The 26,248-nt window shown below is 37.6% G+C and overlaps 1 protein-coding gene across 1 annotated transcript in view; it reads right to left on the reverse strand.

Annotated features, from left to right (window-relative positions):
* Nucleotides 1-529: 529 nt before the first annotated feature.
* The window catches only part of grin2da (glutamate receptor, ionotropic, N-methyl D-aspartate 2D, a), a 75,324-nt gene continuing 49,605 nt past the window's right edge, over nt 530-26,248 (reverse strand). The window contains exons 5-14 of the mRNA XM_084131217.1: nt 20,937-21,051; nt 18,245-18,450; nt 16,106-16,274; nt 15,629-15,782; nt 14,546-14,671; nt 14,091-14,320; nt 10,987-11,147; nt 6,438-6,625; nt 5,006-5,238; nt 530-3,691 (exon numbers count right to left, since the gene is read on the reverse strand). Of these exons, the coding sequence (XP_083987343.1) occupies nt 671-3,691; nt 5,006-5,238; nt 6,438-6,625; nt 10,987-11,147; nt 14,091-14,320; nt 14,546-14,671; nt 15,629-15,782; nt 16,106-16,274; nt 18,245-18,450; nt 20,937-21,051 (4,603 nt within the window). The 3' untranslated portion in view covers nt 530-670. The remainder of the gene's footprint in view (nt 3,692-5,005; nt 5,239-6,437; nt 6,626-10,986; nt 11,148-14,090; nt 14,321-14,545; nt 14,672-15,628; nt 15,783-16,105; nt 16,275-18,244; nt 18,451-20,936; nt 21,052-26,248) is intronic.

The following is a 26,248-nucleotide window of genomic DNA, read 5'->3' on the forward strand; positions in this document are numbered from 1 at the left end:
CTCTCAGGTTTCATTAAAAATATCTTCATTTGTGTTTGGAAGTTCAACGAAAATCATAGGTTTGAAACGACATGAGGGTGAGTACATGATGACAGAATACATTTTTTGGGTGAATTATACCATATAAATACAGTAAGTTGAGCCTTGGATAAAACTAACTATGTGAATCATATCGTTTACATCAACTATACATTTCGTTGCATTTTTTTTATGTCGTGATATCTCGATATGACAATGCATCGTTACACCCCTAGCGTTAGGGTGTTGTATTATGACCTCAGAATCTCCCTTTGAAAAAATCATTCCTGAGCCATCGAGCAGCAAAAAAACAAAAATCACATTTACCCACATGATCGACGCGCCACCTTAAAGCCCCCAATAAGTTAAGAGAAGCAAAGCCAATTCCATATGAACAGCCTCGCTAACATCAACAAGATTTGTCAGCATGGCAGTATTCCATTCCTACACAAGAAAAGGGAAAGGGCTACAATTTATGTGACATCCCAATCCAGGTTTGTCTCTAAGGAGCATTAGAGCTTTGTGCAAGAGGAGGGTGCCAGCGAAAACAACCCAACTCGACTGCTGTGAACAGTTAACAGTTTGTGGCAGGAGCAGGTGACTTGATCACCCCTGGGGCTATTTGCTGATGTTCCTCATTTAATTATGTTCCTCAAACCTCACTCTCCACACTGGAGAATTGGGCAGAGCCTCGACGGGAGCATAGGCTCTTGGTTTTGAGGGGAAGATGTGGGGACTGATACCTTTGGGGTTGGGGAACTGACCGCAGTTTCTGGTATTGGAGCTTAGCACTAGAGGAGGACAAAGAGGAGGGCTGTGGGGCACCAGGTGTAGATGAGACAACTGAAGGGGAGGAAACTGAGGAGGAGGAGGTAGGTGGTGGTACATGTATATGGTGAGAGGAAGAGGGTGGTGCTGGGAGTGCAGGGACCATTGGAGAGGGTAAAGAAGGTGGTAGACTTTGAGGAGGGGATGGCGGTTGTCGGGATCGGTCTGAGCGCTGTGGTCTTTGTGCATTGATGTTGGATTGGCTTCCAGATTTAGCCTGGCTCTGAGCCCGATCCGGTTTGGATGATTGCCGTTTGGGCCTTACGCTGCTGCTGAAACTGTGGCAGTGGGGGAGTAGTTCCTCCTGACTCCTAGAAGTCACACGATTCCATTTGGAGTGAGTGCTGGCAGAGTGATGGGGCGACTGGCAGGAACAGGATGTATGGCCTCGACTCTTCTCTTGAGACCTGCTTTTAGATTTCTTTTCAGTCTTGACTGGTAATTTATCTACAGACCAGTATCTTCGAGGTGGTGGGGGAGTCAATGGAGTTGGAGGACACTGGTTTGATCCTAAGCCTCCTGATCCCCATCCTGTTCCTGCACCGAACCCCAAGCTACTTTCTCTGCCACCCAATCCCAAAAAGGAGTCATCTCTACTGTTTATACTGCTTCCTCTTTCTCTGGCAGGGTAGGTGCCAAAGAACCATCCTCCTCCTCCAATGCCTCCAACTGCCCTTCCTTCGTGACCCTCCCAGTATCTCTCAAACTTACCAAACTCTCCAGAGGAACCTTCATCATCTGTGTATATCTCAACAGTTTTTTCTCTGTCCCTTTCGGACTCGGAGTTCATTCCTCTGCTTTCTCGCCGTCTCACCTGTTCTTCTGGCCTACTTCTTTCCACTTCAGACTCTTCATCTTCTTCCTCGGATTCCCATTCGTGAAACGACAGGCCTTCTCTCGAGCAAGGCTTACCTCTACAGTGATTTTCCAAAAGGGGCCGACTCTCTACAGCTCTTCCATGCTCATCTCTCTCAGCTCCTACAGACTTTCGTCTTTTAGAGGTGATGGGAAGTAGGGGTACAAAAGGCGATGGAGACTCTGAAGTTGGGTTCCCACTACCCCAAAATTTGACGGTTGAAGAAGGTTTGTTAGAGGTGGAAAAATGCTTGTTGTTGGACCTTGGCCTGGAGTGGCGAAGGGATTTTGGGCTTCTGTGATGCCTTTCCTTTCCCCTACTGCCTTCTTCATTATCTCCTCCTTGATCATCCCTATCTCTTTTTACTCCATCTCTGATAATATCCCACTCATAACTCTTGGTAGAGCTTTCACTCTTTTTTCGGAAAGAGCTCCGCCTCAGTGCAGGATAGGAATAACATTCCTGTCCCATTCCTTTTTCAAAAACATCTTTCCTGTCCACATCTACTTCCTCTTGTTCAGGTCGCTTTTCCCTCTCTCTTCTTCTGGATTTCTCCTCTTTTTTCTTTTTCTTTTTCACTTTACGTCTTTTACGCTCCCTTTCTCTTTCACGCTCTTCTCTCTTCTTTTTCTTTCTACCCTTCTTCCTCCTCTTTCTCTCCCTTTCCCTTTCTTTGTGATGCCGTTTCTCCTCCTTAACGTTTCTATCTCCAGCTGCTCTTCTACCTTTTTCTTTTTCCCCCCAAGACGCCCACCACTCTTGAAGCTGTGCAAGCTGACTGCCTGCTCTATCTCTCACCTGCGCCCTTTGTGGGCAAGGTTTACGGGGTGGTATAGGTGGAGGTGGGGGACTGCTGGGCAGGGATCGAGAAGACATACGAGAACGACTTTTTCTCCTCCCCAAAAGCAAGCTTGATTCCTCTGTAAGCTCATCGGTGTCGTAGTCCTCATACATGTCTTGAACATCTGCCCGGTATCTGAAGCTCTGTGATGATGTGTACGATGATGAAGAGGAGGGAGAATTGGATCGGGAGACTGACTCTGTAGAAGAGGATGAACTGGAGGTGCTGGAGCTACTGGAGGAAGTGGATGTGTAACATATAGATGGAGAAGGCGAGGGCGGAGTTTGTGTTGGGGAAGAGAGGGGCACCGGTATAGGCAGGGGAAGGGGAGGAGGACGACGTCCTCTTCTTCCACCAGAATCCCTCATTCCATATCTGCCGCCAACTCTTCTTCCGAGTGGAAGGATGTTTTCGTACAGTGGCCCTGAGCCCTTCCTTTTTGAGAAGCTGCTTCTCCTCCAGATAGATTGATGGGGTGGAGAAGGATGTGGCAAAGCAGGGTTAATTGGCAAGTGTCCAGAAGCTTGACCTTTAGGAGGTAACCGTGGATTTCCAGAGGATTTTGTCCCTCGATGCTTAGTTTTTGGAGTTTGAGTGCCCATGTTTTGAGGCTCTGCAGATACCCCTAAGCCCTCTGGATCAATTGGCCCATAGTATCTCTTGTACTCATCCAGAGCCCCGTCCCCTCCAGTTATTCCTGCACCCCAGTGAGGGGGCATGCCTTGGAATTGTGTTAAGTCTGTAATCCCACTGCTCACACCACCGGGCTTCTCAGGGCCCACCTTTGGACGTGTCCACCGATCTACCACAGCTAATCGGCGATCATGGCGTGGTAGGAAAGTAGAGCAAGGCATAGGTGCTCCAAGAATGGGACTATTCGATGGCCCTAGAGCCATTCCAGAATGTCCACCTGACGGAGGAGAGCCGGGAAGAAGAGTATTGTATACTGGTGGTGGCTGCTGGTGGTGTTGCTTTTGTTGTTGCTGCTGTTGTTGTGCCTTAGTGATAGTGGGATTGGCCATGGCTGTAGAGATCACATGAGGTGGCGGAGGAGGAGGAACTGTGGAAACATGATGATATTGAGGAAGTGTGCTTTGGGAACATCCATGATCTCTTTCATCCTCAAAATTGCAGCAGCTGTACATTCCCTGTAAGAAATAACAAGCAAAATATTTATTTAGCAAACAGTTCAGGATATCATAATATTCCCCTCGGTGACATACAAACAGATTTAGATGCTTGGAAAATGTCTCTGTAAAGACGTGAAACATTACCATAATAATGAAATTGTAAAGCTCCCAGTGCTTTGATGATGCAAGAGTACACACTGTAAGCTCAGCTAACCTTTCTCTGAGGTAATGGCAGTGCTGACCTCACTGTTTGAGTGTCCCATCTAACCTAACTGCCTGACATTTCTCTCAAAGAAAGTCTGTTTGGGAATTTAAGGTTCTTCTCATTCTTTCCATAATGTAAACAAAGACACACATTGATAATACAGAATGAATATATAATCCATCTTCTGTCATCTTCCTCTGTTATTCATTACTATGAGAGAAGTTAGGAGCTTTCATAAAATCCCTCTCTGTGTGCAGTGGAAATGCTGGATATGCCATCACATTTCAGAAATGACAGGAATTAAAGGAGTGTGCTGCAAAGTTCCCTTCTAAGGATTTAACACCAGATTACTTCGTGTCAGTCTTTGTTCTTTTTGCAAGTAACAAGAATTGCAAAAAGGGTAATCTTGACTTTTACTTGCAAAGAAATTCTAATCATTTCCGTTTTGTTTAGGTTCATTTTTACATTTCCTGGGCTACTGATTTTAGTTTGCAGAGCTGGAATGAAGTCATTATTATGGCACAATTATTGTTTCTTAATGTATTTTATTACCTTTTCTCTAATATCAACAGTTTCATAAGAAATATTCATTAATACATTTATTAGTGCATCGATTAATTAATTAGTTTAACACCATTTTAAGCACCATTAACATATTTATTCAATTTGATATTAAAACTAAAATAATAGGAATAATTCAGAACTGATGAAACAGTTTGAAAAGTCTCTCTTACACAGAGACACACTCCTCTACATGAGCACCTGTTTATCAGCAGCCTAAATTACTAAGAAAACCATTCTCCTACAAATCATTTATTTATAAATCAAACCCAGATGGGATGTTTAATAAAAGTAATTTGCAGCCTTTATATAATGAAATTGAATAATCATTTAAGCTCAAAAAGTGAAACACCATCATTCATAAAAATGTTAATGCAATCACCAGAGGAGGACAGTGGTTGAAAAAAAAAAAGCATATATATTCTGAGTGCCATTAACATAAATTGAAGAACAATAAGTACCCTATATTATTTAGTTAACTTTCCTTAAAAATGACCTGAATGCATTAACATTTTAACAAAATTAATTCAAAGACATAATATTTCTATATTATTAGGGTCACTCACCCGACTGAAAGCCAGCAGGAAGTCAAGTCCTCCTGAGCGGCCCATACAGTGGCGAAGCTTCCAATAGACAAGATGCTCCCATGCAAACACCAGCAGACTTAGCCCCATGGCAACCAGAAGCATATAGAAGACTCCTGCCATGTTGTCTATGTCTAGTTTGGAACTCATCACCTCAATCTTATCATTATGGCAGATCCCAGACAACCAGAGTCGTTCAAGCATGTCAATCTCATCTGAAATTAATGAAAAGATGGGCACAATGACAGGAGATAAGCAGCACGAAAGATAAGCAGTCCTTGAAACAGACAGATGGACAGAAGGTAGAGAATGAAAAAAAAGAAGAAGTAAAAGAGTACTAGAAACTAACCGTATTGTTGGGAAAAGTGAGCCTTTAATACAAATCTCCTGACAGTGGAGATCTTGGTTTAGCTTCGATTATTATTACACTATGTTCACAAAAAGGTGAAAATGGAAAAGAAAAAAGAGAGCAAAAGAATCATGAAAGGCAAGGAGGAGGAAAGAGAGAGGCAGAGAAAGAGAGACTGGAGGATAATAACAGCTTTGATGGAGGTCTGAAATGGCCTGGTTTTGAGGCTCTTGTGATAAGACAGGCCCAGAGTAGTTTGGAGATGAAAGCTCTAGACTGATGGGCCTACCTCCCAACAATAGCCATTAGTGCATTTATCAGAGTGAAAATGTCACTGTGGAAAAAATAAAGGAATGACAAGATCATGTTTCTGGAAGAAAAAAGAAAGAAAACGACATATGCATTTAGATGTAGGATTTATATCGGGGATTATTCCTTAACTCCGAAGGAGGGAAAGAGATAAGACTAAATCCTCTTTTCATATGAAACAAAACAAAAACATAACTGCATTGACCCATGGGTTAATAATGTGTTTCAATTCATGATAATATGGCCTTGAACTATGGCTTAGGTAATGGGAAATTTAATCACAGGAACTGAAATCATCATATTTTTCATTATATTTATTTATTCAAACAAGCAAAAACCAGCCCTAATGAGAATTCCAATCCAAATTGGAACGCGTCAAAATTAAAAATCGAGGCGTTCGACTACCGCACCGTTTACTGAAGTGACCCTTTGGCTATTCATAATTGTGTTCATTTGCTGTGACACTTTTTCTAATTTCATTTATCATATTTCAATGAGACTTCCAGCTCCCTTTCACATTTAGTGTTTAATCAGTATGGGGCAACTCACTAGGTTCCTCATCAAAGCAAAAAACAAGTAATGCTGGAGAAAAGCATGTGAATGTATGCATATGAGAGATGGGGAGAGACCCCAGAAAATCAGAACAACAAGTGTAACGCCACTCAAAAAAAAATAAAAAATTTGTTTGTCAGGGGTGAAAATCAGGGGTTTGAAACTGAGTATTACAACTACAACTTAATTTAGAAATTCTCTTACCATCTCCAACTAGCTGCAGCAGGGCAAGATCTAGCGGCCGCTTCCAGCGGGAGTTCTTGTGTAAGGCAATGCCATATCCTGTTGTAGCGAACACTTTACCAGAGCCGATGGTCATTACTTTGCAGCCCTCGTCTTTACGAGCCATGTAATTTAGGACAGCCGCATCATATATGAATGCATCCAGTTTGCTGGAGAGAGAAAAAGGAAAATCAGAAACAAAACAACAAGACATAGGGAAATCACTTTAAGAGACTAATTATCACTTTATTGATTGTTACATGTAAACACAAAAACATTGATGATCTTAAGGGAAATCCCATTCCGAAACTAAATAGTTTGTAATGGGTAATTAGTGAAGCCAATCAAGCACCAGTCACCTACACCATGCATTTGTTGGCTTAACAGCACTGAAAATCCTATTTAGGACTTGGATTTTTTTATTATTATTCCTGTATTGCTACTGGCATCTGCCTTAAAAGACCCATGGATTTCAATTATTTTTCTATTACCTTTCTATGAGTTGGAATACTGTATAATGATTTTTTATTTTTTAAAATAATTTTATAGAGATTTTACTCAAAATATCTCAGAGCAGAGAATAACTATAAAGAAAACTTCCACTACCACTCAAAAGTTTTATTTTCTATTTATGCAATGAATACTTTTATTCAGCAAGGATGTATTAAATTGATTAATAGTGACAGTAAATAATTTTTTGTTGTTAAAAAAAAAACTATTTTAAATAAATGCCATTCTTTTAAACTTTAAATGTATTCAAAATCCTGAAACAAAAATGTTCCACAAAAAAATTGAGATTGTGTGACGCTGAAGACAAATACTGGAGTAATACAAATACTGCTAAAAATTCAGTATTAAACATATTTAAAAAATTAAAAGGTGAAGAAAAGGAAATTATAAGCTCCTAGGGAAGCATGAATAAGCCTAAAGTAAAGAGCTACTTCATCCATGAATACTCTGTTTTTATATACAGGCGGATAATCAAATACCTCAAGAGTTTTCTGAGACACGTTTTGTTTCTTTGCCATAAATGTGATAATTTATGCGCACAAGCACTTTGCAGAATAGCACCAAAGAACGTTGTTATTGTCTGGCTGTGCGCCTCGCTGAAATGAGCAGCGCATAATAGGACGACAAATTTGTGGAGACACTGGTCTTCAAATAAAAAAAATCCCACCTGAAATTGGGACCAGATTGGCAGGCTGCAAGTATCCCACGATATCTGAGCTGTGGCTGTGCTGTGTTACACAAATACATATTTCTTCCACAGTTTGTAATGTAATGCTCGGTATCATGTGTCATTTGTGCAATTATTTTTCTAAACAATCACACTAAAAATGTCCACCTTGCTGCATGATAAAACAGGCAAAAAAGGGGACATCTACATCTACAGGCACCACTTGCGTTCTTAAAATAATGCAACAATCCTCTTTAATCTTATTACTGCATATTCACAGTGCTAAATCATTTAGCAGGTGAGTCTATTACAGTCAAGACATAAAAGAAAGTTGCAAAAGTCAAGGAAGCATTGTGCCTTATCAGAGTCAGGTGCACTGGAATGCCTCTTTTCTTTGATCGTATTTCCCCACCTTGTAACATGCCAACGTCTTTGCAGCAAAAACCCAAATTGACAGCTTATTACTGGGTACTCTTCAAACTCCTGCTAAGAACACCTTGAGGTTATTAACAAGCTCAACTTGGCCCTCTAAGACCAACAAGCGCCGCATTAGCATTCAAGGTGGAAGCTTTTGTCAGAAGTGTTGAATCCAACAAAACAGAGCCCTTGGGGGAAAATGAGTCACACATTTCAGTAAGGGTGAAACCAAACGAACAGAACACACACAGACAGGTGTTTGATAGTGCAGAATACTACCCCACAGTGCAACACTGAAATAGGTAGGCTACTGAGGTAAACAAGTGCCTTTGAGAATCAGCTGGCACCTAGATGGTGGCCTGGCTGGCAGGCCTGCCTTGAATTGCGCGGCTTGAAAGTGAAAGACTCACTCTGCAGGCTGCAACTATTATACAAACCAAGTGCTGATGAACGACAGATGAAATCTTCACGAGAAATTGCAAAGGTGCATATTCTAGCCTGCAAGCATAACCTTTTTTTGAAATGGGATGCATATTCACACCCTTTGTATGCATAATGCAGGGACTTGAGGTTTGAGTGGAACTATCATGGCATCTTATGATGCGGAGCAGCAAATTAATAATGCACAAGTGCAGAATTGCTTCTTTAAATGAATAAACACTACCAGAAGAAAATCGAATGGCGTCAAATTTTCTTTGTTTAACAAAGTCTGACAAAGCTTTTTTAAAAAGTTTTGTTTCCTAAACTAGCATCATGCAGAGTGGTGTCAACTGACTCGACACATTAAAGCACCATTACAGGAAAACTATATACCACCAATGCCTCTACACTAAGGCAATATGACACTAATAAAACACATTCTGCTACTATAAAGGTAGTCTCGTGTAGCCAGAACTTCAGGCTGATGGCTTTCATTGGCCAAGGAAAGCTTAGAGACCGGCTGATTGGCATGTAAAGCAACCAATCACAGTTCGTTTTGTTCATGTTTAGGGGCGTGAAAATGTATGTTGTGGTCCCTACAATAACTGACCGGTGTGTAAAATTCTTGGACGTATTTTAAAGAGTCTATGCCGCGAATTTCACGTACTTTTGAAAATCCAGCATTTAGTTGACCCTGATAAGTGCTCATTGTCACAGTTGTAAACACAATGGCTTTCCTCCTGTTTGGCGACCCGGCGGGTTTGTTTAAAGAATGTGACACTCCCAGAAATCTTGTAGAATTCAACCAATCAGATGACAGCTTTGAAACTCCTGAAGTGTTTCCAATTTTGAATCTAAAGGTAATGACACTACCTGCTATATTTGCATTTCCTGAAGGAAGTATCGGTGTTTGCAAAGCAGAAAAAGACCATTGTTATACATCAATGCTCATTATTTAAAAAACGTAGTTATCTAACAAAAACACTAACAAAAAGTGGGCAACTATTGTACACTGAAGCAATTTAACAGGTAACTAAATATTCCAAAACAACCTAGATAAAATATCTTAAATAGCTACTGTAACAGCTGTAACATACTGTATGTCAGTGAAAGTAAACTTGAAGATTTTAAACTTTACATTTTGTATAAACTATTACATTTATAACCACCAAAAATACATTTAAATTTAAAAACTGTTTGGGGCTGGGTCAGTAAGATTTTTTTTTTTAAATTTGAAAGAAATTTCTTATGCTCACTAAGGCTACATTTATTTGACAAAACAAATTTAATAGATAATAAATAAAAAGTAGTTTTCCATTTCAATATATTTTAAAATGTAATTTATTCCTGTGATTGCAAAGCATTATTCTACTATGGTGATTTGGTGTTTAAGAAACAGTTCTTCTTATTATCAGTATAGACCCTTTTACTGTTTGTACACAACGATGATGTATGCGCGCGCATATTGGCAACGGAAGTATGGCGAGAATCAGCAGCGTGTCAAGCTACGCGAGCGGATTAAACAACAGACGCGAGCATTTTTTATTATGTCCTCGCTCCAATCAACACGTTTAATCGCCTGCAGCCACTATTCTGAAACGGCCGTGATCCTGTCGGAATCCTATAAAACTTGAAAAAAATAAAGCCCCTTGGTGGAATATCGATTAGTGCAACCGTAAACGCAACAACCAGACATTTTGATGCTGGGAAACCATTTTGATAAACTTTCGGAGGTGCCAACACGTTAGAGCCAGTGGGGAAAAACTCCACTTCCGTTGCCAAAATGCGCGCGCAACTATTTGATCACGTGGGCTGTAAAAGGGTCTGTAGAAAACAGTTGAAGAATAGAAAATTCAAAAGAGCAGCATTTATTTGAAAGAGAATTCTTTTAAAACAATGCAAAAGTCTTCACAGTTAATTTTGAATGATTTAATGCATTTTTGCTGAATAAAAGGATTACTTTCTTTAAAAAAAACTTTTGAATGGTAGTGTAACTAGTTACTGCACCATTATAACAAATTGCTTGTGATGTTCCTCACTTGTAAGTCACTTTGGATAAAAACATCTGCTACATGAATAAATATAAATAAATGAAATGAAAACGTAAATAAAATAAATGAAGTGTGACTGGAGTAAAGCGAGAGATATCAAAAACATGCTCGCCCTGCAAGAACTGTAACAAATCAAGTTAAATAAGTAGTATCCTGTGGTGATAGTAATGCCTGCTGAATGTTTGGTCCTTCCAGTGACATAGCACCAAGGATGAAAGTCAATCTTCACACCCTCCTTGGAAATGGAGACGAAAAGCCAGGATTGAAGCTAGAGTTTGGAAGATTTTTTTATTTGTCAAGCTGGCCATGTAAAACGCTCATTATAGATACAGTTTATGCACATGGATTAACCTATAGATTCATCTGAGAGTGCGTGTACACCTTTGAACCTGGATCACCCAATCAGATTTTAGAGTCATTCGTATCATTTTTCTATTGTCTTTAACACTGGTCGTCATTCACTCACCCGGTTTTAAGGTTGTCGATGGCTTCTTCCACTCCTCTCTGATTGTTCCGCACCATGTACTGATGCATGTTGGGGTAATTGCTCCGTATATTCTCTTCCGTACTCCCGTTTGGGACAGTGCCGAATCGTAAGGGAGGATACTGATCTGTGGGATGTTGAAACTGAAAACGACAGTGGGAGATACTTCATTAGGTTTCTGAAATATGAGATTACAGTTTAGGCCTCTGAGTTTTAGTTAATTAATCATTTGGCTAACAATGATGGGAAACCCAAGGGGTGTTGGGGGGGGGGGGGGGGGGGGATTGGGGGTCTAATGGGGGTTTAAAAGAATGAAAATCAAATCATAGCTTTATGTGATTATAGGCAGATGATTTATTTGCATAATTTGGCCCCAACTCCTCCACACACATTCAAATGAGACCAGTTTCAAAAGATGAACAGTGTGTAACCATATTACAGTGATGTCAGTTATTGTTATAAATCACAATTTCAGCTTATATAAAAAATTCACAGCTCAGTTTAGTACACTTTAGTTCCAGTAAATAGGGATGCTATTAAAATTATATTAAAATTGTGACCAATACCAAAGTCCCTTTAGGCAAGTTATTTCACTCGGCGGCCATCTTTGAAATGCCTCTCGGACAGCTATTTCAGTCATGCAAGTGCAGCTCCTATCTCTTTGAAATATCTTTATCTCATCAAATTCCCCAAAGCTGTTCAACCAAGCTTACGAATATATTTAAGAATTTGAAATCACCAATGAAATCTGAGAACAATGGTCTCATTTCTTACTCTCAAATAGCGTTAAAAAAAGCTTATTTTTCAGGCTGGACCAGCCAATGCACACGTGCAGTCCTAAGCATGCGTCTCAGAACACTGACTGTTTTATAGCAACCGGATCTTCTAACGGCAGCTGCAGTGACTTTATCAATCAGCGATTGGCTGTTTTATTTAGAAGGCGGGACTTATTCCACCATATTGTGCGTTGCACTTTCTATAATAATTTATAATTTAATGCTAATTAAACAAATCTCTTTGGTTGAAAGAGTATTTTTACTCTCAATCGACTATAGAAATGTGATTTGTGTAAATAATTTTTTTTAAGTTGAGCTAAAGTAAACCGATTACTTGTAACAAGTTGTAAGTAATTTTTTTACTTTGATCCAACGACTCATTTTTTTCAGGTGTACCATTCATAGCAATATGACGTATGAAGAAATATGAAGTCCATGCTTATAATGAATTATAGCTCCATTTATACTTATTTATAAGTATTACTATTTTTAAAGACTCATTAAGACCTATTCTGCATTATAAGAACAGTTAGTTACATTTATATAATTTTTATAACAACTTATAAGTCGCATAGATGCATTTGGCTGTTTCAATGCGCATGCTTATAATCCATTATACACTGATTTATAAGTATTAATTAGTCGTATGTCATATGGATCCATGAATGTATTTATAAAGATGCAACCTGCATTGCTTTAATGTTATTATATTATGGTTACAATGACTTTTTAATATTATTATTTATTTATTATTTCTGTCAAATAAGTGAGATATTGTTATTAATAGCAGTGATCTTATAAACACTTATTGTAAGTGATAATACAGTTACTAACCTCTACAAATGCATCATTGATGGCTTTAAATAAAGTGAAAACATAGGATGCAATTTTCCTAAAGCAAATGTTAAGAAATCATGAAGATGTGTAAATGTAACTAATGAACAATAATTCCTGTAATAAAATAATGAAAAAAACAACAACACAGAAATCATTAATACAAATAGTTGGGGAAAAAATCATCCTTTTTAATGTTACATACTAGCAAAACACTGCAACAATATTTTTGAAAGTATAATTCCAAACTGCTATAAGCAATACTATGCATATGGCTGAGATATAGATTTTAACAAATCAAAATTGCCATTCATGACCTCTAATGCAAACATTAGCCATTAAATACATAATTGATAACTAATTTGTACAGCAAACAAGTGTCTCTGGAACTATTTTATATTTGATCATTTATAAATCAGTGTATAATGGATTATGAGCATGCAAATGAAAAAAGCAAATGCATGACTTATAAGTAATTAAAAAAATATATAAATGAAACTATAACTGTTCTTATAAAGCAGTATAGGTCTTAATGAGTCTTTATAAATATATTTATAGAATAGTAATATAGTATAAATGGGGTATATAAATAATTATAAGCATTGGGCTTCATAGAAAGTGTTTACCAACTGTTTTAACTGAAATAAAGCTGAAATAAAATAAAATATAAATTATAAATGACAAAAAAAAAAAAGGGTTAACGAAAATTAGAAATGTTGAACTAACTGAAATAAGTTTGAATTTATTTATTTAAGTTTGAAACTAACTGAATTTAAGTACTAAAATTACTAAAACTGAAAATATACAAAAAAGTTAATTCAATAAGTTAATAAATACTGTAGTATATAAATAATACTAAAATTACACTGCTGATATGATAAATATTTGATTTATAACAATGTTTTTTGTTTGTTTTTAAATTAGGCATCACAATATTATGCATTACCATAATCTATCAATATAAGTTAGTGCTAAATGGTAATCTAAACCTTAAAAAAGGAAGAAACAATTAAATATTCAATAGTGGTAGATACATTATGATGATTATAAATGATAAATACTTATACAATTATACATTGAAAACACCTCAATATAACAACAATTATCTTATTTGCAAACAATATTTATTATTACACAAATATAAAACATATCTAATCATAATTATTCCCCCGGTTTCACAGACAAGGCTTAAGCCTAGTCTCAGACTAAAATGCATGTTTGAACTGTTTTAACTAAAAGCATATTTCCTGGCATATCTTAAAATATGTCAGTGCCATTGTTTTGTCTCAAGATACACACCAGTAAAGTTTTTTTTTCGAAGGAACGTTTATAAAAGCCACTTAATTGTTCTAATTGAACTATGGTCTAATCCTGGCTTAATCTAACTCGTCTGTGAAACCAGGCCATTATTTTTCAACGTAATAGCTAAAAAGAGGGACATTTTTTACTAATTAAATCACTCATATTACTGTCTACCTTCTTATCACTGAGGCCCGACACAGTGTCGATGTATTCTTCTTGGATCATGAAAGCAGCCAGGTTAGCGGTGTAGCTGGCTAGGAAGATGACAGCAAAGAAAGCCCAGACCAGCACCATTATCTTACTGGTGGTGCCTCTCGGGTTTTCCACCGGAACAGAGTTATTAAACACCAGAGCCCATAGCAGCCAAATAGATTTCCCTATGGTGAACTTTGAACCTCCTAACTCTGGGAGAAGAAAAACACAGGAAGGCCAAATGAGACATGTCTTATTATGACATGATGATAACAGGAAGTGTAAAGAGAGACAACATGAGAGAAGAGGGAAGATAGCTCGAGGTGAATTGTGGAACATGCTTACAATGATAATAACAATCTGAAGACAAATCTTTCATTGCTGATTGCATTCAAGAAATGCCTAGAGCGAAACCTTAAAATATAGAAATAACATACTCTTCCCGCTCTGTAAGCTTCGGTTATATCCAACAGGGCTGAGGAACTCGAATATAAATACGGTCACAGCCACCACAGACAGGCACATGACGAACATCATAACCCACACAGCTGGGCTGTACGGCTCTACAATAGTGGAAAAACAAAAACAAATGAATAGATGACATTCAAAACACTTTATATTTCCTCTGAGCTCCATTTATAATGTTTTTGTATTTTGTGCCAATAAGTCTAGCAGGGGTCGGAAACCCATGGCACACGTGGATAATCACTGACACGTGACAATAGCTAAAAAGGTATGCGTTTAATTAAAATAAAGTGCTTGTTGAACTTTATTAAAATAAATAAGTACATTTTGAGGTAATTATTCCTCATAGTCACACAGCCTGTTTTAAGTTAGGTGCTATAATACATGCTATTAAAGTGTGACATTTCAACCTGCGATAACGCGCATATTTGACAATCCATTTGCGTGATTGGAGGGGCGTGCTTCTGTGATTATCCCTCCGCGTGCCATAAGGTTCCCTTAATGTAATTGAAATTTAATTGACCAGTCTAAATGACTTTGAATAAAACGACCTATTTAACAGCCTCTTTGCAAACGTAAAAAAAAAATCTGCACAAACGCAGAGCAGTAGGTGCTACACACCTAGCCAGGAACAACACAAGACTTAAAGAACTTTCTCACAAATCACCATTCTTATTGTTTAGGACTAATAGCATATATCATATTTTCAAGCTTCTAATCACCCAATAGATGTCATTGATTTGTCATTTGTTAATGCATTTATCTGTATACAAAATTAGTTGTCAAGGGAAATTTGATTCCTTATGCCAGCTTAACATTTAAAAAACATTCATTGTTAGGAAGAAGCCAAGTTGGTTTGCAAAGTACAAGATTATTTAAAGATTTATATAAAAATCCTCATTTGGCAAGTGTGCAACATGATACAGCACTAAACCAGAAGTAATATGAAGCCTGTACTGTAGCTCAATTGGCAGAGCACAGTGCTGGCAAAACCAAGGTCAAGTCAAATGCCTAAATGTAAAAATGAAGTCTAATGCTCCTTCCTACTTTCTTACCGAGGAAAGCAGATGGTGACACAGTGCCGTTGCTACGAGATACCATGACACTGATGCCAGTCTCCACAAACGGAACAGAGAACTCCACAACCTCTGACCTCTCTTCATTAATAGTCAGGGAGCCGATCGCCATGTCGGCCCGCTTGGACACCACCTGGTGGGGAAAGAGGCTAATAACATTACGAACAGAGAAAGTGGATTAAAAGTGAACAGGTTTGTCAAGATTGTAACTAACTTTTATTATTTGAATGTTGCATAGTTTGGACATATAAAAAAGTGAAATGATACGTTTATAATTTATATTCAAGAACAATATATTTGCATATTATAATATACAACCAATATAACAACACTTGCATATTTAGCCTGGTGCTTCATCTGTGTCACAATTCAAGAAAAATTCAGTTGAATTCAGTGAACTTTGTGATAATAAAATCAGGGTCAATAAATAGTCAAGAGATAAGATGAGGGCCTGACCTCCCCGACCATTCCATTCCACTCTCCATCTATGTTCTTTCCATGCCTGCCATTGGTCACCAGATAGAGGTCATAGGTGAAGCCCACTATTTTAGCCAGACGCTTGAGAACATCAATACAGAAGCCTTTGCAGCAGTGCTTCATGGATTGAATGCCCTCAACAACCATGCTGTAATTGAAAAGAAGAAGAAGAGAAAGACATAGAAAGGGAAAAAAGAAACAGAAAGGGGACAATGACAAAAGAAAGAAATAATGTAGAGAAACCAAGCCAAAGAAACTAAATGCACATCCCTGCTTAGAATTCAGTGCTGTGTCACCTAAAGCAAACACACATGATCTGGGGTCTATCAGCATAAAGCATTACGATTCTTAAAGGAAATGGTTCTGCTGTTTTAAAAACCAGCACTACTCCACAGAAACTGGAGTTTTGATCAAATAGAAATAGGTTATTTATCGAAATATTGTATTCCATATTTCAACCAAAAATATAATCCAAAATATATTTTAAAAAATTATTTGAAGACAATTTTTACGTTTTTTTTTTTTAGATTGTGACTATTGCACATTAAAGGGGTTCTATTATGCTTTTTCGCTTTTTAAATTTTAGTTAGTGTGTAATGTTGCTGTTTGACAAAATAAAATTACAAAAAAAAGACATGCATACAAGTTATGATCTATAAAAAGCAAATTGACCCGGGATCACAACTTGTAAGTATGTGTATGTCTTTTATTTTTAGTTTGTTTTTTCTATTAACAGTTCCAATTATAGGTTGTATGTAGTTGCTATGATAGCTATGATGTAAACGAAGGCCAAAGCTTTGCCTCCGCTAGCCTGCTAATTAACATTACAGTATAGATGTTTTGTTTACTGTAGCTTTTGTACACTCTTGCTTTTGTAAGACCGCCCCTTATCCAGAAAATTATCCATGATTTTTTGATTAATTACTGTTTGTATTACCATAGTTTTCCGACAAACATGATTAAATGGTGGATAACATATTATCTATAAAAAAAATACCACTCTGAAACGTCCTGTGAAATCCGTGGTTGCAAAGTCCATGGTTGAAATCCGTTCTGCACGTTCCTCTTGTCCGTTAACATTGTCAGAGTCTGAATCAGGCTCGAATCGCCATTGTTAATATTTACATCTGAGTAGAGCTCTTGGTTATGGAGGGGCCGGACATTTCCCGAACACACGCTAAGCGGTGCCAATCACGACACACACTGGGCCAGCTAACCAATCACAGCACATTTCGTATTTCGTAAGGAGGGGCTTCATCAAAAATGACGCGTTCAACCAGACTAGGGAAAGAGGAGCTGTAATAATGTAAAATATGTGAAAAAATAAGGCGTTTTTTGAACAATCAAGCATTAAAACATATTCTAGTACACCCCCAAAAATCAAAATCAATACTTCGTAAAAGGGCATAATAGGACCCCTTTAAGTACATTTCCCCTTACTGTCATTACCGTAACTACTTTTGAGTATTTAGTAATTCTCATTAAGAATCAAATGAGATTCGCCACTGCAATAACTACCATATATAAACATATACATCTTTCCAAACATGAGAACGAAAATCTGTGGGATAAATTATTGAGAAAGATAATGGAAATTAGATTTTAATTAATTTGATTATGATTTTGTCTAACCAACTAAATTTTTCATGACATTTTCATTATAATTAAGCATATTTACAGTAAATATGCTTAATTATAATGAAAATGTCATGAAAAAACTTAAAATCATAATCTAATTAATTGAAATCTAATTTCCATCATCTTTCTTAATTTTGAGGTGAAATATCACCTGTTACAGTTATGTTACAGTTTTTCTGCTATTCACCTAGGCTCTGTATGCTAGACCAGGAAGAGTTTTGAGAAATTCTCCATTTAAATAAGGTAAATGAAGTAAAGTGCTCTAACACAGAACAATCATTGATCAACCTCTTCTATTTCTACGTGAATTTCTAATTTATTTAAATTCCATCAGTGCTAGCGACAGGACGGGGAATTAATGCCCCTGGGGTAATGTGAATGTAATTTGCAACATCTGCATATTCACTGCCACATTTGCTAAAGTGATAACCTCAAATGTTGAACATTTCTAGTCTAAAAATGCACAGACTGAACCTTGACCTGTTGTTGAGTGGCAGACGGCACGGAACAGAGTCTCTGATGCAGGAGCCTGTTCCGGGATCAGCAGGCTCTACGATGACGAAGGGCCTCTCCTCCAAAGTAACAACGCGCAAGTGCTGGGAATCATCCAGAGGTTTGAGGAAGGGGCCGTACCGGGACCAGGGCGGGTAACGCAGACGCAGCACTCCATTCTCCCACCAACCCACCTACAACAAAAGCAAGACACCATTAAAAAAGTTTTTGAGACCTAAGACAGATGCAAAATGTTTCATAATGGTGCTTTGATGAAATCAAATAATGATTGGTGTTGGCAGGTCTGTTTCCTTTCTGACATTCTTTACATCGTTAGTGGATGTAGTCCCGACTTTATTAAGTTAGACACTTGAAGCTACAGAACATATAAAATGCCTGTCTTCCAAGTGACAGCTATTTTAGCTTTCAACAAGACACGTAAAACCAAACCTTTCAAAGCTACTGCAGCATGACACCTTTGTAAGTTCACATGATTCCCAATCTCAAGTGTTAACTATCTGTCAGTGAACACGGCAATTAAATGTAAAAAAATAAAAGAAAGACTTTTGTACTAGCTCAACAATGAATGATTTGCGGTTTTCTGCAGCTCTTTTGGCAGTTCTGAAACCAGCCATTTCAAACTGTCAAAAAGTGAATGAATAACTAATAAACTGCAAAAATATTTTTTTTCCTTGGCTTATTGACATTTGCCAGAAAAAAGCTGTATGTGCAATTATTTGCAATTTGCTACTCAATTGCATTCAAGTGCACTGCCCTGTTAACAATTTCCCTTTTGAGAGTTATTTAAAATAACAGACAAGTTATTGAAAAACAGGAACATTACGAAAAATACAGTAACGTATTAACAGGTATGAACTGCAGTGCAGACTACTTATTTTTATAATTCTTTTTTTTTTTACCCTGAATTTAAAGTTTTTAATAAGGGAGAGAGAGATTACAAACTAAGTGTCCAGTAGGTTGACCATTTTTCTGCATGATATGTAGAAGTATATGTACTAAAAGTACTGAAAATGAAAATTACTGGTTAATACGGTCATGTACAAAGTACAAAAGAACACAATAAAATGCTAAAGATAGTTACAGCGGGGGAAATAAGTATTGAACACGTCATAATGTTTCTCAGTAAAGGTCTCATTGCCAAGGTGTCACACAAGACACATCTCATGATGGGTAAAAGCAAAGAACTGTCTCGAGACCTTCGCAACCTAATTGTTGCAAAACATAATGATGGCATTGGTTATAGGCGCCATTCTAAGCTTCTGAATGGTCCAGTGAGCACTGTTGGGGCCATAATACGGAAGTGGAAAGACAATCATTTCACCATAAATTTGCCTCGACCAGTGCTCCTCGCAAGATTTCTGATAGAGGAGTGAAAAGAATAATCAGAAGAGTTGTCCAAGACCCAACACCAAGTTGTATGGTGTTTTTAGGGTAATGTGCACTGCCATTTCTCCTCCATATGGTGTGTATTATGGCATCCAAACAGTTCAATTTTGCTCTCATGTGACCACACTATATTCTCCCAGTACTTCACTGGCTTTTCCAAATGTTGTGCAGCAAACTTTAAATGAGCTTCAACATGCTTTTTTTTCAGTAATGGAGTCTTGCGTGGTGAGCGTGCACAGGCCATGGCGGTGGAGTGCATTACTTACTGTTTTCTTTGAGACAACAGTACCTGCTATCTGCAGGTCTTTTTGAAGTGCTCCACAAGTGATCCTTGGCTCTTGGACAACTCTTCTGATTATTCTTTTCACTCATCTATCAGAAATCTTGCGAGGAGCACTGGTCGAGGCAAATTTATGGTGAAATTATTGTCTTTCCACTTCCGTATTATGGCCCTAAAGTGCTCACTGGACCATTCAGAAGCTTAGAATGGCGCCTATAACCAATGCCATCATTATGTTTTGCAACAATTAGGTTGCAAAAGTCTTGAGACAGTTCTTTGCTTTTACCCATCATGAGATGTGTCTTGTGTGACACCTTGGCAATGAGACCTTTTTGTAGGCCATCATTTGGGACTGAACCAGCTGTTATTAATTTCCACTGACGGGGCTGGATTGCTTTTTAATTACTGTAAGTTTTCAGCAGTTGTCTTGGCTTTCCATGCCTTTTTGCGCCCCCCTTTCTTCATGTGATCAATACTTTTTCCCTGTGTCATTTCACATTATTACACATAACTTAATTTCTGAACTTATTTTTGTTTGTTTCTTTGTATGTATGGCTTACTTGGGTTGTTACCAACATCTGGTGAAAATTGCATGTCAATAGCACCTTTGGAAATATATTTACTGAGAAAAATGATGACGTGTTCAATACTTATTTCCCCCGCTGTATGTTTATAAACACAAATTTCAATGCAGTAAAAATTACAATTCAAATGAAAAGGCATCATATGACCTCAACTTCCTTGATTTGATTTGCTTTGCACAAAATGTATTGTAATAAAATGTGAATGTGCATATATTTTTTATTTGATGCACTTCAGTTCCTTCTGTATGCGACACACGGTTCATTTCAAATGCATTCTTCACATTTCAATTATATTGTATTTAAATGGCAAGGCAAAATGTGAACTCACTTGGAAGCTGCATTTAAAACAGTTCAGTGATAACCATGAATATCTAAACACATTTAAGCATACTAATGGCTCCACCCCTACCTCCTCCCAGCTTCTTCCTGCAGTGTAGGAGATAACATCCAGAAGCGGATTTGCCAGATAACCGTCATTATTAAAGGAATAGTCCCGTCCAGATAGAGTTATGTTACTGAAGAACCTGCAGGAGAAAAAGGGGGAAAAAGAGAAGGGTGATAAAGGAGGAGTCTGAGTGAAAGTGATAAAGAGAAGGAGAGCGAGCAGCGAGAGATAAAGAGTGATAGATGGGAGTTCCATTAGTCACCTCTCCACTTGGGGTGGTGTGTGTGATTTGTGCTGAATGCTTAAGGGACTTAAGTAAACCTTCTCTGCTGAACATTAAACAGAAATGACAACACTAAATCTCAAAGAACATAATTATACAAGAAATTAATTTTACAGAATGACAGAAAACTGAAGGTATAACCAAATGAATGAATCAATACAGAGTAAAATAGACAGTATGGATGGATAAAAAAATAAAAAAAAAAGAGTAATATATAGTGCGTGTGTATACATATATATACACTCAATATTGCGTTACTTCCTTAAAAAAGTAACTAATTACGATTTTTAATAAAAAAAAACAAATTTCACACCAAATGGTTGGTTGAATTGGATCATCGAACGTCAGCAGCAAAGACATTGGTTAATAAAATGTGATTAAATACATAACGTATATTTGTATTAATTAACAAATCTAATTATTGCAGGTTTGCATAATATTCTCTGTTTGCATTTACAATTTTTATTCATTTTGAGGAATAATGAAGCTATTTTTATCCAAGTGAGATGAGTAAATGCGTGATCACATTAGACTACAACTAATAATAACCATCATGTTAACACAGCGCACACAACGCCTTTGCATGTGTCAGGGGAGGTGTCAGTCAATAAATGAAAAAAAAAAAAAACTTTAAACTAAAAAAACTTGCATTACTTATTTGAAAAAGTAAGTATTTTGTTGTAAATTTAAAAGTAATGTATCACTTTACTCTTTACTTGAAAAAGTGAACCCAACACTGTGCGCGCGCGCGTGTGTGTGTGTGTGTGTGTGTGTGTGTGTGCGCGTGTGTGTGTGATGAATAATAAAAAAAATAGGGATTTTTTTTCTTCAATATTTGAAGAAAGGGTAGATGGATTCATGGATGAAAAAAATACAAAATGATCAACTTCATGAATGTATAAATGAAAGAACGAATAAATAGAGGAAAAGGAAGAGGACTAGACGGATAAAATATGAAGGAAAGTAAAGACGAACAATTTCATGTTTAAAGGGTCAAAATAATGAATAAAACAGTGAATGAGTAGCTATATAGAGAGGAAAAATTGGATGAGTGACTAGGAATGGATTCATGGAATATAATTATAGAACAAAAAGATAAATGAAAACAAGAATAAATGCATGAAAATTGTATTTATGTAGACAAAATTGTAATGGATAGATGGACGAATGAAAAAAAACAAAACATGGGTAACAAAGGATAAACTTCACAGAGGGAATGAATCGATGAATCTTAAAAAGAGGAAGTCTTGGATGGAGGATGAATGACATGCCCTAAAGCACTGCAGCCACGGCTCCGGCTGCACTTTTATCACACTTCCAGATCGGCGGCAGGACACGGCAGTCATCTCGCCAGTGGCTTGTTTTCAATATTCAGTGTTTGGAGCTCTTAGGATGCTGCTGAGATGCTCTTGTTAGTCGCCATGACAACTAGGAGCATGAGAGTAGCATTGAAACTCTGGAACAGAGGGACGCGAAACGTGAACATCACAACAGAGTATCTTTCTCCCCTCCGCATGTGTAAGCTGCATCTCTCATCAGGCATTTGTCAGCAGTTTTCTTTTTACTGGTGATGCGGTAATGGCCAGAGAAAACGACTCTTTCAACCAGCTCGTTTTTCTTTTTTTCTTTTTTATTGTAGCCCGTCATTGCACGGGATGCTCGGCTCGTTTTTATGAGACGTGTCTCATAAGTCTTTCCACTTCTGTCTTTGGGAGAAATTGCATTTGATATCTAATCCATAATTTATGACAGGATCTATATACGAGAGATTATGTTCATTTCAAAGCGTTGGTCGGAATGACGGCAGCGGGCCCACTTCTGTTTAATGCCCCATTTGATAGAATGTGAGCGGCATTGCTTAGCCATACTTCATTCCTCCATCTTGAAATGCCACACTAAACACTTTTAGGAATACGGAATGAAGATTATGAATGACACTGCTCATTTTCCATGGCACATTTTTTTCATGCACACTTAGATATAGCACAAGTGAATCATAATCGAGTTTACAAATCACTCTCAAACTTCTTCGATCCGTCACACACGATATCTGCTCCGGATCGGCAATTAAAGAAAACGTCCGATCCGGTGTAATTCATTTATCTCTCACTCATTACGAGAGTGCAATGGAGAGCGTGACAATGTTAACAACCTCGAGTCTGCGATGCCAGCACTCACACTTTGCTCGTTCCCTCGCTCTAGACCCCTGCATGGTTGTCATAGCGACGCAGCCATTGACATTACATGTGTTCCGCTAATGCCTTACATTGTGGGGTGAACAAACAACCTAAAGCACAGCACGTAGCGGAATACAGATGTCACTTGTGTCATCACAATGAAGACGAGAAAGAGAGAGGAAGGAAAAAGAGAGCGTGAGCCTGACACAAAATGGAAACGTAGCAGTGATGTACTGTCGCACAGAATTTAAAATGAAAAGGCCTGGAGACACAAGGAAGAGGAAGCAGGGGGGGAAAGTGTGAGGCGCACACACACTAGGACAGGATAAGGAGAAATGTTGAATGTTTAAACATCAAAAGGGTGTTTAAACATCAGAAACATTCCAGGGGTTTTAATGTGTCCATTAAAGCGGCATTAGTATGGTGATGAGCAGAGGCACTGCCCTCTGCAGCTGGCTGTGTGTGTGTGTGTGTGCGTGTGTGTTTGAAAGACAGAGTTTCTCAAAGCAGTTTCAATATGACTTTATACACTGGCAATATGGTTACCCTATAAGTTAAAGTCATAAAAGAGAGAGGGTGTTCCAAACCCTGAGACATAAGCCGCATTTCCATTACAGATTTTTGCAAAACTTTTGCGATATTGTCGACAAAAAACTATTGCGAAATTACAGTGTTTCCATTAACCGGTGTTATGCGACTAAAACATAATTTTTTCCTCTCACGATAAGTTATTCCAAAAATCAGAGATGGTCCTCACTGCAGAACACGAAATCCAGGGGGAGGAGTTGGATCCAGATCCAACCCCTCCCACCTTACATATACCTAAACCTACCCATCTCCACCCCCTGATCTCTAAACCCACCCCTAGACCTACCAATCTCCACCCCTTATATCTGGATCCAACTCCGCCCCCTGGATCTCGTGTACTGCAGTGAGGTGCTACTGAAAAATCATGGCAACGGATGTTGGTTGGTTTACGCATATCTCAGCCACTGCACTAGCCATTATTTTTAATATACTTGGGAGCGGTATATTCAATGTTCAATGCTGTCTATGAAGGAATATTCAAGCTCACCTGTGATGCCTAAAAATTCTTATATGCACATTTAACATCCCTATGATCCCCAAAAAGAGCCTTTAGGGTTATATAGAGTTATCTACGCAGGAATGTTCTAAGCGGCCATTCACACAAAACATGTTTTACAAATCAGATGCAAGGCAGTGAAATAAAAAAGACAAGGTCTATAGAACATCTTTTAACTTCTTTCCTTAATAAAATATGCTGCAAAATATGCAAGACCTGAGTGCACGTCCAAAATCAACATCATTTCCAAAAAATGTCAGGAATTTCCAGAATTAAAGAGTGTTATTTTACAATAAATTACTGTAATCCGGAATTTACAGTGATATGAATGCATGCTGGCCCGGGTAATTTTCTTATGAATTATTGTTAATCAACAGCAAAATGATAATGACATCTCACTCACAGTAATTTACTGCTCTTGTTTTACTCTGAATACACATTATAAAGTTGTCTTTAACCATGCCACTGTACACTTTTTTACTGTATACTTTACACTATACTTTAATACTGTTTATTACTGTAATTGTTTTGAAGTCACTATAATGGTGATCAGTGTTCCATTTGCTTGGGATCTTGGACCTTGTATATTCACATTCAAATTTCTGATCTAGTCAAGTAAGAAGTGTGACAAATGAAGATATTTGTTAAATCAAGCTAGAATTTAAAATAAGTGAATTGGCTGATTTTAAGTTAGTCAAACGCTATTATTAGATTTTATTTCAAATTCATAATTATTTGTAGATGGATATTTCACAATAAAGCAGCTGCTGAGATTTATCTTTGAAAGGTGTGACATCATCTTGCAACACAAGATTTTTTTTTCTTCCATCACCTAATGATGCACAGAAATCAATACTCGACATACAAAACACCACATGGTGACAACAAATAATAATAATAATAAAAGATCAATTCAGAACATTAAAAAATAAACAACTAACACAAACTGCTAAAAGTGAACAAAAAATAAGTTCAGCAGCACGGATAAAACCAACAAGAATCAAGAAATTCCACAGCATAATTTATTAATGCCGCACTGCATGCTGGGTACATTCAAAGTACATATGCACTGTAGAAATGCAGTATGATATTGCAGTATGAGAAATTTCCAAGAGTGCAGTTAGATGCAAGGGAAGTCCTACTATGGAATTATTGTGAAATGAATGCAATTATTAACCTGGAATATACTGTAATTACACAATTTTTAACCGTGTAGATCTAAATGCCCAAAAAGGTCTATGTAAGAATGTTTGAAAGAACCCATGGAACACTTTTACGTGCCTAATTCTTAAAAACGCTGTTTAGGAACATTTAAACGTACCCATGATCCCATGATCTAAATAAAAAAGACTGTGTGACTGCTTTAGTTAGAAAAGTTACTGAACTAGGTGCTTACCAGTCGACATTCGCTGCATATATTTGAGCAGTTAATAACATTAGCTAACGGCTGCAAGTGGCAACACATGACTAAACATCATCATTCAAAATACTTCTCTTACATGTCAAAACTCAGCATCCCTGAACATAGCACTTTCTGCAACTAACGTTAATTGTTTTGGGCCAGAAATCTACTCTTTTGTTAAAAGAAATTCCATGGCAACAAGATTTTACAGAACATTTGACATTTTCTCTAATTTCCCATGTGTTTTCCAGGACTGGAAAATTTACTATCAATTTTAAAGGTTTTCAAGGTTTTCCAGGATGCAAGGGCATAATGTCCAAAACCCCCCCCAAAAAACAGTCGAGGTAGAGTTCAAATGTGCATGATGCCCAAAAAAGGCCTATAGGTTTA

The sequence above is a fragment of the Abramis brama genome (assembly GCF_963993115.1).
Source record: "Abramis brama genome assembly, chromosome: 12".
NCBI lineage: Eukaryota > Metazoa > Chordata > Actinopteri > Cypriniformes > Leuciscidae > Abramis > Abramis brama.